General features: G+C 34.3%; 1 protein-coding gene across 11 annotated transcripts in view; it reads right to left on the reverse strand.

Moving 5' to 3' along the window:
• Positions 1 to 14782, reverse strand: part of TASP1 (taspase 1) — a 280411-nt gene that overhangs the window by 213744 nt on the left and 51885 nt on the right. For all 11 annotated transcript variants that reach the window (XR_007150907.1, XR_007150904.1, XR_007150905.1 and 8 more), the window contains 2 exons: positions 11946 to 12030; positions 932 to 1011 (listed from right to left, as the gene is read on the reverse strand). Coding sequence is in view for 7 of the 11 variants with exons in the window: in XM_047852763.1 (XP_047708719.1) it covers positions 932 to 1011; positions 11946 to 12030 (165 nt within the window). In the remaining 4 variants the exon portion in view is untranslated. The remainder of the gene's footprint in view (positions 1 to 931; positions 1012 to 11945; positions 12031 to 14782) is intronic.

Below are 14782 nucleotides of genomic sequence, written 5' to 3' on the forward strand. Positions count from 1 at the left end.
GTTTGTTTTTTGGGTGTTGAGTTAGATAAGTTCTTTATAGATTTTGGATACTAACCTTTATCTGGTATGTCATTTGCAAAAGATCTTCTCCCATTCTGTTGGTTGCCATTTAGTTTTGATATTCTTAATAATGCTTATTGAGAACTACATAAATCTTTGTCTCTATTTCTAATGACAAGTTCCTACAAGCAGGATAAATTTAAGGTTTTGCTCTATACTACTTAGTTGTCCCCTAAAATGTCTGCCAATTTACATTTGTACCTACAATGTATTATGTTCATTTCACCACACAATTATGAGCAGTAATACAGTATTTTTAACTCTTTCAGAAATTAAGAGGGAACAAATTTAACATGTACTCTTTTTAATTTGAATTTCCCTATTAGTTATATTATATTATATATTTATGACTTTTGATCATTTTTCTTTTTGGGTATTATTTGTATTTGTGTGGTTTTAAATTTGACATACCTTCTCCCGGATTAAGGATATGTATCACTTTGTCATGGTAAGTGTTATGGTAAGTACTTTTTCAGTCTTAACTCTTATGTAGTCATACTTTTGTTCTTCCTTCTCTTGCACTTGGTCCCTAGGAAGGCCTTCCTCAGATCAAGGACAGATAAATGCTGACCTCTGTTTTCTTCTCCGTCTATGAGGGGGGTAGTATTAAGGTTTTATTCTTAGTAATTATATTAACTAACCTAAAAGGGATCCTTTAGCAATACTTCCATAAAAGCATGAGAATGGGGGAAACCTCAGGAATATAAAAAGTGGCTTAAAATCAAATAACTTTCAATGTATCTTTTAACTTTAAATATTTCAACATGTAAGCTTCCTTCCTTAAATATCAGAGTACCATGTGGATTAAAACAATGTAACACTTTCAGGTATATATGCCAATATAGCTTAATTTTGAAAAATTTTTACTCACTTGTGGTCATGATGTTAGGAGGACAAGAGGGTATTCCATGATCTACTGCCCATCTGTAGGCTCCTTCTCCAACTAAAAAGCTAACAACAGAAAAATTATTCTTTTAAAAATTCAGTTTCATCTCTTCCTATATCAATAAAGTAATATAAATCATATAGTAAGGCAACTGAAAAAATGTTTTGCATATAGATATAATTCTAGGTTTATTACCTCAAAATAACAATATGGCTACATGCCCCAAAATTATTTAAACATTTTCCCCAAGTTAGAAATTTTACAATTGGAAATGGTACAATTTCATTTGCAATAACCAACAAGTAAAAACCGGCAAAATTCACCCTGAGATGCAAAAAATAGTTGATTTCCCCGTGGAAAATACTAAGATTTATCTTGGATCATCATGGTCACACAATCCATTTAATCAAGTTAAGAGTCAAAGTATCAGTGAATGTCCTCAGATTTAGTATTCTTACCTACTATAACACCTGGGTCTACCTAAAATGAGTGGGTACATCTAGAGATGCCCAAAAACAATGAGATGTGCTTACATTTGCAAGTCTTAATGCAACGAAAATATATAAATGACCTATAAAATATATGACTCTCAGAATCATTTTTACTGTGGCGAGTACTGTGGTGTGTCCCAAAAGTAATTTTTTAAGTCCTAAACTGCAAGTTTTAACATAATGAAGTAAATGAAAGGATACTGTTAGCTAACTGTAAAAGACTTATTTCCAAAGATTTCAAAGGGCATGCAGGATAATTAACCACTCCATTCCCTAACACAGTAACAGCAAGTGGTTACCATAAAAATCAATCACTTCATCTCCTTCCATAGCCAACTTCTTAAAGCTCTCAGCCAGCTAGTAATGGGTTTCCTTGAACTTATGCCTGCTCATTAGTTTTTGGCTCTCTAGTTTTTGTTTCTGTTCTTCTAATCATTCCAACACTAAAACTCAAAGTAATGCATACTGAAGTCTTTAGATTCATTTGTTAGTAAGGAGACCAATGACATACTGGCAAAACAAAATCTAAGGAGATACTCAGAAATGTCCAAATAGTTCTATTGAGAAACTAAATGGTTAAGTCCAATAACTGTTTTCCAATATATGGAGAGAGAGCCAACAAGAATAAACAACTTTACTCCTTCAAACCTCTATATCTTTTTTTAAATTCTAGAGGATTCTGAAATAGAGAACAGTTTCTCCTATTCTTGTATCAAATGAAGACCACTGCAAAGAAAATGCAAAGAAAAGCTGTCATGTAAAGTTCAAATGAAGAATAACTGAAATAGAAACTTGAATGTGAGTTAAGCTGTCCTGATGGCATTTTTAGCACTTCCTCCTTCCAGAAAAGGAATGTGATATAAGAAATAACTTCTCTCCATGCAAAGATGTAAAAGAGATGCCGAAGTAGCATATTAAGTGATCAGAACAGAAATTTGGAGCTGAATCTAGTATTCTTAGCACGCCCATTTCATCTTGGGTTCAAGCCCAGTATCTGGAATCAATGGCATTTTACAAAATATTCTTAGTTTTATTTTTCATTTCTTAAACAGTCATTGCTTCTAAATTAAACCAACTTGCCACTGGCTGCTATGCAAGTTTTTAAAATACCTTAGCCATTTTATAATATTCATAGGAAGTTGACTATTTGGATGCCATCTTATGAATAAGAACACTGAATATATGACTTCCTACTATCAAAAACTACCTGTCTAGTAGTTAATCATCACACAGAATGGCACAGTGCTTTCGAAGTAATTTTAAAATTCTGAAAAGCTACATGATACTAACATGCCAAAAATTCATTTTCTAGAATATTACATGCAGTATCAATTCCAATTTCTCAGTCTTATGACTCCCCAAGGAGAAAGCTTTTAGGGAAATTTTGCCTCAATCAAGTTTAGGAAATCCCATAGAATATACCTTTGTAAAATATCTGGAATCTGACCACTTCTCACCACCTCCCCTGCTAACCCCTTTCTCTGAACTACCATCATCTCTTACCTGGATTGTTGCAATGGATTCAATATTTTAATGCTTGCCTTGCTTTGCTCCCTGCCCCAGTCTATGCTCACTGGCCACTGACATCCTTGTAAAACACAAGTCAGACAAAAATTATATCCCTCCTCTCAAAACTTGCAAAACCTCTCATGAGAACTCTAGTGTAAACACTGGAGTTTTCATACAAGCTCTCAAGTGATCTCTGATCCTTTCTGCTCCCTCTTTACCTCATCTTTTACTCCCCTTGCCCCTTTGCTTACCCTACTCCAGCCTCCTATAAAAACACAAACATGTCAAGGAACCTCCAGCCTCAAGGCATTCACCCTGAATGTTCCCTCTATTAGGCTCTTCCTTATTTCCCAAATGGCATATTCCCTCATCTGCTCAAATGTCTCCTTTGAGGAGGCCTATTTAAACTGTACCCAACATGAGGTACCTGGGTGGCTCAGTTGGTTAAGCTTCTGACTCTTGGTTTCAGCTCAGGTCATGATCTCACAGTTTTGTGAGTTCAAGCCCCGTGTCAGGTTCTGCGCTGGCAGCATGGAGCCTGCTAGGGATTCTCTCTCTCCCTCTCTCTGCCCCTCTCCCACTCACACTCAGTCTCTCTCAAAATAAATAAACCTAAAAAAAAAAAAAAACTGTACCCAACACACTGTATTCCCCTAACTAGGACTTTCAATCCCTGTCATTCTATTCTTTTCACATTTTTTTCACCTTCTAACATACTATACACTTTATAATTTATATGTCTATTATTTATTTCTATCTTCCTCAAATAAACTGTAAGCTTCGTAAAAATGGGAATCTTTGTTTTTTCATTGACATACCCAAGCATTTACAAGAGTGCCTAAAGCATACTAAGCATTAAACAAACATTGGCAAGATATTAAACAAGTAATAATAAGCTAGGGGGTCAAAATTCCTTAAGGGACAGTATTTTCCTTGTGTTTTACCCAATGCAATTTACATTAAAACAAGTCTCACAGTGATGTAAAACAAAAAGCAGCAACACTCTACTTGAAGCAGCCCTGGGGTGGGGGGAATGAAACCTCCTCCAAGCTGCCCTCTGGCTGCTGCAGCAAGCACTAGCACAGTCAAGGTCCAGGCAAGGGTTATGGGCGCAAATACAAGATGCGAACTGCAATCTCATGGCTGGCAACCACCCATTTCCAGAGAACCATGACTCCATAATCAGTCTAAAAAGTGTCATTTCGTGATTCAGAAAGCTCTCAAGATTGCTCAGGGATCCCAATAATCAAAATATATTATTCTGGAAAAGAAAGATAGAGGAGAAAATGATAGTTATTTCTTTGGACTTAAAACTGATTTCTATCTATTTTATCTGTTGCTTCTTTGTTCATCATAAATATATAAAACTGATGAAAGACAAATTAATGGCTATTGATCATTAAAAGCTTATACACAAAGTGCAAATAAAGGAGAACTTGCTGTATTTGGAAATAACATGTTAACAACCAAATTAAACAATAAGCACGTAACTCTTTGAAACCATTTTTAATTTAATTTCAATTTTTATTTTTTTAATTTAAAAAATGAATTTTTAAAAAACAACCTCAGCATAAGCAATTGACACATAAAAAATAAACAATCTTTAGAATCAAAATATATCTCATCAATGTTCACATTTCTCTGGTTGTCTTAGAAAATTTTTTCTACTATTGTTATCCAACTAAATCTATACTTTCTGAATAAAAATCTTTAGATTTTTTTAATTGTCTTTTCACATTCACACAACAAAAGTAGTACAAATTTGAATGAATTTATGAAATATAATAGATTAAATAGTATTTAAATCGTATTTTAAGAAAATGTACCAAAAGCTAAATTTGCCTCTGAAGAAAATCCTAGCGTCAAATGAGCACCTTAGGTTTCATTTATACTAAACATAAAACAATGTTTGTCAGGCTTTCCCTTTTTCATGAAAAGAAACATAATTTCCAAAAATTATAACTTCTATATTAGGAGTCAGCAAAGTTTTTGTGTAAAGGATGGGATAGTAAATAGGTCGGTTTTCTGGCCAGAATGTCTCTTTTGCAACAACTCAATTTGGCCTTTGAGTGTACAAGCAGCCACAGACAATACATACACAAATGGGTATGGCTGTGTCCCAATAAAACTTTATTTACAAAGCAAGCAGCAGACCAGATTTGGCCCATAAGCCATAGCTTGCCAATCCCTTGTTCTAAATGATAATACCTGTCAAAGCTATACCCTATCTTAATGGAAGAAGAAAGATCCAAGCTATAAAATAAAATATAGAAACTTGAGTAAATGTGACATAGTTTATGAAGGTTGGCCCACCAAGTTTATAAAAATATCAAATACTCTACTAATCTGACCAAACACTACTACTTAAACAATACAACATATCTTAGTGGCTATAACCAAAAAATAAGGTATGCAGATAAATGAACTTTTTATTTAATTTTTTTTTAATTTTTTTAACATTTATTTATTTTTGAGAGACAGAGAGAGGCAGAGCATGAGCAGGGGAGGGAGAGAGAGAGAGAGATACAGAATCTGAAGCAGGCTCCAGGCTCCGAGCTGTTTGTTAGCACAGAGCCTGACGTGGGCTCAAACTCAAAACCTGCGAGACCATGACCCAAGCTGAAGTTGGGCGCTCAACCAACTGAACCACCCAGGCGCCCCAATGAACTTTTTATTTAAAGACTTCCTAAAAAAAAACATTCATTATATATAATGTCTTGCTATCCCCATAGAGTGGTGACAGATGACACCAGAGGACCATGATTTCTAAGTCTTCCATCTGCTTTTGATAGTTTTTGTACCTCTATGCCTGGCATAGAGAAAATGAACAATAAATATTTGCTGAGTGAATTGAAAAATGAATAAATAACTACATGAGTATACACAGTAACTTCTCATTATTATAAAAGGATTCTATTCTACCCTTACTTCTAATCTGCTGCTTCTAATGTGATATGGAAGGACTCCATAAATTCCTAATAGCCTAACTAACAGTGGTCAAGTATGGGACCCAGTTTCATTATCTGCAAAATGTCTTACCCTCATAAATCACTGTATAATTTTTATGAGTCAATACATGCAAACCACATAAAACCGTGCCTGAAATAGTGTACAAATGCAATAAATGTTAGCTATTATTATTACACTAATTAGATAACTAGAGTTATTAGGGTCATATGAAAATAAACTCAAATTAAAAACATGATAAAGTTGGTTTTGTTGATTTAGGACACCAAAAGAATTTGTTTTTTTCTCAATTACTAGAGGTGTACGGTGAACTTCCAGGAACATGAGAGATTTCTGCTTTTGGACAAGATGGCATAACAGAGAACAAATTTACACCCTTAACTGAAGAAATTATTTTAAAAATCAGAAATACAGGAAATGATAGTTTTCAGACATTAGTAGGCAACATAAGGACAGTGATCTTGAGAGAAAGGAAACAAACAAGGTAAACCCTATGACTGACCCAGCTTACTGCCTAGAGAGTTTCCAGGCCATGGCCCAGGAAGAATTCAGGCAAAGCCCAGCAGTTTCTCAGTTGAAGAGAAAGAGCTGGGCATCCAAAGAAGCCCAGACAGCCAGGGTTCACAGGGCAGAATACCAGAGAGGAGAGAGCTGCACAGAAAAGGACTCGGACATCTACAGAGTCCCCTCTAGTCTTCAGCTAAGTAGAGATGAGTGTATGTGTAGTAAGAAACCACCCAAAGTGCGGGAAAGACTACCACAAAAATTTTAGAGCAAACAAGCCCCAAGTTCACAAAGGCCAGGAACAGCTCCTGCTCCCATCAGTCAAAGTAAGAAACCTCATTCTAGGTACATCTGTTATAGTACTCAGAAGAGTTTTGCCCCAATAGCAAAATAAAATTAGCTCAAGGCAAAATGCTTCTCTAGTCACATGTAACAAAGTATAAGGTAAGACCTGAAAGGATGAACCTGTCTTTAAATAACTATATCCTAGAATAAAACTCAAGAATATTTATTAAAATATAAAAATATCCAGCACCAAATAAAGTAAAATTCACAATGCCTCAAATGCAATAAAAAATTACCAAGCATGCAAATAAGCAAGGAAATGCAACCTATAATGAAAGAAATCATTCAACTGAAAACAACTCAGAAATGACAGATGATAGCAAATTAGTAAACAAAGATATTATAAGTTACTATAACTCTATTCATATGTTCAAGAAGCTACAGGAAAGATTAAACATGTTAAGTAGATACATGGAAGACATTTTCTAAAGCTGCAAATCAAACTTCTGGAGATGTTACAAAGTCAGAGATGAAAAACAAAGTAGATGGGATTAACAAGCGATTAGATATTATAGAAAGATAACTAGTGAACTTGAAAACAGCAATGGAAGTTATTCAACATGAAACAAGGAGAAAAATGAATGGAAAAAGTAAATAAATTATCAGTGACCTGCAGGGCCACAAGAGCTCAAATACACATGCAATTGGAGTCCTAAAGGATGAAAGAGGAGTCAGAAAAAATATCTGAGGAAATAATAGCCAAAAATTTTCCAAATTTGATAAAGTATGTATCCCTATATATCCAAGAAACAAAATAAACCCAATCCAAAGACAAGAGAAAAAAACAATGGACCAATGTATCTCATATATTATAAAAATTCTTTACAAAATCTTAGCAAATTGGGTCCAACAATGTATCAAAAGGATAACACAGTATGACCAAGTGGAATTTATCCCAGGAATGCATTAACAGTTGAAAATCAACCAATCACTAACTGACCAAGTAAGAAAAATTGTAAGACCATCTTAATAGATGCAGAAAAGCATTTGAAGAAGTACAACACCCATTCCTATTAAAAACTCTTAGAACACCAAGAAGGGAACTTTCTCAGCATAATAAAGAACATCTATGACAAACCTACAGTAACCATCATACTTAAGGGTAAAAGACCAAACAATTCTACCCTAAGATCACAAACAAGGCACAGATGCCCACTCTCACATTTCTTTTGTTTCCCCCACTCTCACATTTCTATTCCACATTGCATTGGAGGTCCCAGCCACTATAATAAAGAAAAGGAAATTAGTTAAAGTAACCCAGATTAGAAAAACAGGGAAGAAGTAAAACAATCTTTATTCTCAGAAGACATTACTATCTATATAGAAAATCTTATCAAATCTATAAAAATAGTACTACAGAACAAATGAATTTAGCAAATTCTCTGGAAAGAATATCAATGTAATAAAATCAATCATATTTCTATATTGGCAAGGAATAATTGGAAAGTAACATTTATTATTTATATAATTTATCATGGTATCAAAAAGGATGAAATACTGAAGTATAAATTCGATAAAAGCTTTGCAAGACCTGTACAGTGAAAACTATAAAACTGTTCAGAGAGGCTAAGGAAGACTTTAATAAATGAATATGTTGCAATCCTAATCAAAATTCGAGCAGGGTATTTATAGAAACTGGCAGCTTAATTCTAAAATTCATATGGAAATGCAAAATGCCTGAAATGGTCAAAACAATTCTGAAAACAAAGAACAAAGCTGAAGAACTATATAGATGATAAAATAAGACAACTAGTTCCAGACAAGTATAGCATCACTATACCATAAAGGCCATCACTTTTTCCCACGTATTTTATCTTTGTAAAATATAAAAATATTGCACATGTACCCTTTGACAATTGCTTCATCTTGTTCCCTCCCTTCCTCTTTTCCCAGAGGTAATCACAGTGACTTTGGTAACCTCCTTTGCAGACCTTCTTTGTACATCTATGTACATATATATGTAGCCTTAAAAAATTAGAGAACCATTTATGTTGCAATATTATGAAGGAATACATGGGAATAAGAGAAGCTTAAATTCAAGACAACTGTTACATAGGAGCAGGAGCAGAGGCAAAATCAGGGTAAGGGTGTGGGACAATGGGAAGGATAAGGATGTTATTAGAAAGGGATCCATCTAGGAAGCTTCAAATCACTCTGTAATATTTTATTTCCCAAACTGGATGGTAGGAAACAGGTATTCTTATTTATAAACATCACATTATTTTGTATTTTTTTAAGAAAACGTTAAGTTAAACTGAATATATCATACAGCAATTTGATTTGTTTACAATATACAGATCTATCCATTTTTACTATATATAAATGTTTCTCCCTTTCAATACTGCAGATTATTCAAAATATGACTAGAAAACAGTCTATTTAGCCATTGATGGACATTTAGATTGTTTACATTTTATACACCAGAAGCAGTGTTGCTGTATGCTTCTTGTGCTATAGAAGCCCTCCTGTGTACACGTGAAGGTGTTCTGTCCCAGGACAGAATTGCTGGAGCACATAGCATGTGCATTTTCAATTTTTTACATTAATAAATAATAACAAAATGTCTCTCAGCTGGCCATATCAATCTATGTTCCTACCACTAGTAGAACAAAGAACCTGTTTTTTCCATAACCTCAACAACACTGGGTAACATTCGTCTTTATTAATTTTGCTACTTTAAATAACATGAAAATACCACTTATTTTAATTCACAATTCCCTGATTATCGTTGGGCACTTTTATACCATTAATATTTTATTTTCTATAAGCTGCCTATTTGTACTGCTTACCAATTTTTAAAGTTGAGGCTATCTTTGTCTTAATATTTCATAGTTCTTAAACATGGTTACTATTTTTTTTTTTTTGCTACTTACACTGCAAATAATTGTCCTCAGTTCCAAAGGCCATAATGTCTTTTAATTCAGATCATAGTACCTTCAGTTGTATAACGCTAGACATTTTCACTTGTCATGTTTCCATATTTTAGCCTTAATTTTTAATCTTAATAAGGTCTTTGCTACCCTGTAGTCATTATCATAATCTCTCATTTTTTTCTTAAAAAAAATTTTATACTAAGCTTTTTTTAACCTCATGTTTGAATTTTATTTTTTTGAATGGTATGACAGAGGAATTTAAATTAACTTTTATCCACTAGGTAGCCAATTGTCCCAACACAATTTATTTAATATGCCATCGTTTTTTCCCCCACAATACTTTGAGATGACATTTAGGAGAGACTAAATTTAATTCCATACTTGGTCTGCTTCTGGACTCCCAGTTCAGTCCTACTGATTTTTTCTATATATATATCCCTATACCTCTGTCAATCTGTTTCCTGTTTTAATTATGATAATACTATGAGGTATCAGGATAGCTTTTAGATAAGTCCAACTCTTTGGTCTGTTTCAAAATGTCTTGGCTATCTATGGTTGTACACTTGTTCCTCCATATAAACTTAAGAAACAACTTGATAAATGCCAGGAGTAGTGCAGGGAATGGGATTATGATGATTTGCAGATGAACTGTAAAATACTTGTCACAAGGTTTATGCTATTTTTCTTGTCAACTAAAACAACTTTATTGTTGTTTCCTCCCTACATGTGCCTTCTAATTGGTTTAGAATTAATTATGCTAATTTACGTACAGTAGCAAATATGGGTGAAAGAAAACAGAACATTTTAAATCAACATTGAGGAAAATATGAATCCGGAGATAATCTCTTTACATCTACTACTTCCCTCAAAATAAGTCCTATCCAGTAGGACTCTGTATATGTATTAAAGAAAACTTAGTAAATTTTGGGTTAGTGGACTTCATACCAGTTAAAAAAATAGCATGGTTTTTATACAAATTATGAGAAAAGTCTAAGAATTTTCTAAACATTTTTCCTACTTTCAGATTTATAAAAGTAAACTTACTGGTATCAACCAGACATATTATAAACAATCTCAAAATTTCACATCTGCTTCTCCTTCTCCTTGTTTTGTTGAAGACACAAATATTAAAAATTATATTTCTCTGAAAATTTTTATAATTGACCTTTCTAGCATCACAATTAAACACACCTGAGAAGTATATGATTAAAAGGATTACTTGAGTATATTTGGGTAAAAAGTTTCAAGATTTTTCAAAACTATGTCAATTTATTTTCTATGATTTCAAATTATAACAGTCAAATAAAGTGGTACAGTAATATCACAATTTTCAACACACACATTAATATAACCTACACACCCAGGCATGCAGAAGATATACTGAGTATGCAATGGCATTGAAGCATATTTGTTACTATTATTAGGCATACTAATAGGATAGTGGTTGTTTTGCAAACAGAGAAGTTTACAAAATTATTTAAGGGTAAAAAATATGATGTCAAGGATTTGCTTTAAAATACTATAGGAAAGGGGCACCTGGCTGGCTCAGTCAGAGGAGGATATGACTCTTGATCTTGGGGTCATGATTTCAAGCCCCATGTTGGGTGTAGAGACTGCTTTAAATAAATAAATAAATAAATAAATAAATAAATAAACAAACAAACAAACAAACAAACAAACTTTAAAAAATTCTTTAAATAAAAACTAAAATACTGCAAAAAGGAAAAAGAAAGATAAGTGAAACAGATGAAGGGCAAAAACAATGTAATTATTGGAGCCAGGTATAAGGTTCATGAGGTCTTTTCACCGTGTTCATTCTACATTTATAAATACTTCAAAAGTTCAAAGTTTTTTTTAATGAAAACTGTATGTTAATGTTGGAGAAAAGATGTAATCTTACTAATCTTAACATCACAGTGTGTTTCTCCAGAAGAGAAAAATTAAGTACTTTTTGTCTAAGATCATCTCAAAATTAAAATCAGTTTGGACTCTGAATTTTTAAAGTTTCATAATAAAAGACCCAACTGTGCACTTAGTAACAGCAAAAACATCTCTGTAATCAACTACAAAACCAAAAATTAACTCTGATTTCTTTTCTGCTTTAATCTGTAATATTCTATTCCATCTGAAGCTCTATCAAGTACAAAATGTTCCAAGATTACAGAACAAAGTGTGTCTTCCTCTCAAAGGCAAGCTACTGCTGGTGTGTAACCAATAGCATCAGCCTTCTGTGGATAAAAATAGCCTTCAAACACCGCATGCACCAAAGACCAAAGACCCAGGGAAAGTCAGGCAGAACAAAGCTGTTACCAGGGAGGAATTCGGCCAGCCGAGAGCTTGCCCTTCTGCCCTTCACACAAGAGTCTGTTTGCAACTGAGACTGGGTTCTTGATTCCTATAAAATAAAATTGGCAGAAAATGGAGTCAGAAAAATGCCTTCAAGTTTCCCACTCAGTTTTGTGGTGTTTCAATAAAACAACTTTAAAATATCTTAGAAAACTCTTATATACATACTAATGAAAACCCTCAATTATCATGAACAATAAGGATAAAATCAACAAACATATGAATACCTAGTAGATGCAAGAATATAAAACATACATTCTCAGTTTTGTCATGTGCTACTGCAGCAAAGACTGAATTTGAAATATATACTTAAATTAGGTTTCTTGTTAGTAGATTTCAGAATAGAATAAAAAAAGTAATGAAAGTGTGGCATCTACTACCAAAAATTGAATTTCCTCTAAAGCATAAACATGATTACAAACACAGGAGGAGGAATTAATGGCCAAAAATTTTAAATCTCACCTACAAGAGAGATAGAATAAAGAGAATATCCTACAAATTGGGTAAGAGTGGGGAAAAGAGGTCAAGTATATACAGGTTGGTAACCTAAAATATGGTTCAGATTGTTTCCAGAACAGAAAACAGAATGTGAAGAAAAGTGAGAAGAGGATGTATATATGGAAGGGATGATAGGACAGCAAGTGTTAGTGTGAAAAACGGTGCCATGATGACAATGACAATGACAAATATGACAATGTGATGATGACCGAAGATAGTGATAGTAACTCAGTATCTAATATATGCCAGGCTCACTGCCAAACCCTTAAATGTATCAGGTTATTTCACTGATCTCTCAACTCTATCATATAAGTATACTTACGAAACCTGATTACTGAGGAAATATTTGCACAGAGGGTTAAGTTACACACCCAAGATCACAGTGTTAAGATTTTTTTTTTATATAAAACAGCATTTATTTTTTTTCAATATATGAAATTTATTGTCAAATTGGTTTCCATACAACACCCAGTGCTCATCCCAAAAGGTGCCCTCCTCAATACCCATCACCCACCCTCCCCTCCCTCCCACCCCCCATCAACCCTCAGTTTGTTCTCAGTTTTTTTTTTGTTTTTTTGTTTTTTTTTCTTTTTTTTATGAAATTTATTGACAAATTGGTTTCCATACAACACCCAGTGCTCATCCCAAAAGGTGCCCTCCTCAATACCCATCACCCACCCTCTCCTCCCTCCCACCCCCCATCAACCCTCAGTTTGTTCTCAGTTTTTAACAGTCTCTTATGCTTTGGCTCTCTCCCATTCTAACCTCTTTTTTTTTTTTCCTTCCCCTCCCCCATGGGTTCCTGTTAAGTTTCTCAGGATCCACATAAGAGTGAAACCATATGGTATCTGTCTTTCTCTGCATGGCTTATTTCACTTAGCATCACACTCTCCAGTTCCATCCACGTTGCTACCAAAGGCCATAGCTCACCAAACTCCACACCCGAAAAACAAATAACCCAGTGAAGAAATGGGCAGAAAACATGAATAGACACTTCTCTAAAGAAGACATCCGGATGGCCAACAGGCACATGAAAAGATGTTCAGCGTCGCTCCTTATCAGGGAAATACAAATCAAAACCACACTCAGGTATCACCTCACGCCAGTCAGAGTGGCCAAAATGAACAAATCAGGAGACTATAGATGCTGGAGAGGATGTGGAGAAACGGGAACCCTCTTGCACTGCTGGTGGGAATGCAAATTGGTGCAGCCGCTCTGGAAAGCAGTGTGGAGGTTCCTCAGAAAATTAAAAATAGACCTACCCTATGACCCAGCAATAGCACTGCTAGGAATTTATCCAAGGGATACAGGAGTACTGATGCATAGGGCCACCTGTACCCCAATGTTCATAGCAGCACTCTCAACAATAGCCAAATTATGGAAAGAGCCTAAATGTCCATCAACTGATGAATGGATAAAGAAATTGTGGTTTATATACACAATGGAATATTACGTGGCAATGAGTAAAAATGAAACACAGTGTTAAGATTTTAACAGAAGCAGCTAATGCCAGAGACCATACCCTTAACCACTAATCAATGGATGCCTCTCAGGATATCATTAATGCCAAAAAAAGAAAAAAATCAGTAGTGGGATATAAAGAGACTATAAAAACTCAAATTAAAGTCACTATATTGCCTCAAAACAAAATCATTTAGCTAAACAACAAAAACATGTACTAGCTCTTAAACTATATCTCTGCACAGGTGCCTGGGTGGCTCAGTCAGTTAAGCGTTCAGCTCTTGATTTCAGCTCAGATCATGATCTCATGGTTCTTAAGTTTGAGCCCAGCATCAGGCTCTGTGCTGACAGCACGGAGCCTGCTTGGGATTCTCTTTCCCCCTCTCTCTCTGTCCCTCCCTGACTCATGCTTGCTCTGTCTCTCAAAATTAAATAAACATTAAAAAAAAATTTTACATCTCTGTATATGATGATTCAATATTATAAACACTTTAATAATTGTCAAATCAAGTTAAAAATTCAAATCAACAAATTCTCCATCAAAACTTCAAAAGGATTTCTATGATGTATGTCAAGCTGACTCTTAAACTCATCAGGAAGAGAACACTTTGGGAAAAAATGAAGAGATATTTACCTTACAAGATACCATTTCTTACTAAAATCTATTCTTAATTAAGAGAGTGTGATTTGGGTACAAACAGACAAATACATCAATTGAATAGAATAAAGCTACCATTCAGACACAGACACACATGCATTTGGACATTTAATCCATGACACAGACAGTAGTTCAAATGAGTATGAAAAGATAGACTCTATGTGAGAGGTAGAAAGAACACAGA

Source organism: Prionailurus viverrinus, chromosome A3 (assembly GCF_022837055.1).
Source record: "Prionailurus viverrinus isolate Anna chromosome A3, UM_Priviv_1.0, whole genome shotgun sequence".
Classification (NCBI taxonomy): Eukaryota; Metazoa; Chordata; class Mammalia; order Carnivora; family Felidae; genus Prionailurus; species Prionailurus viverrinus.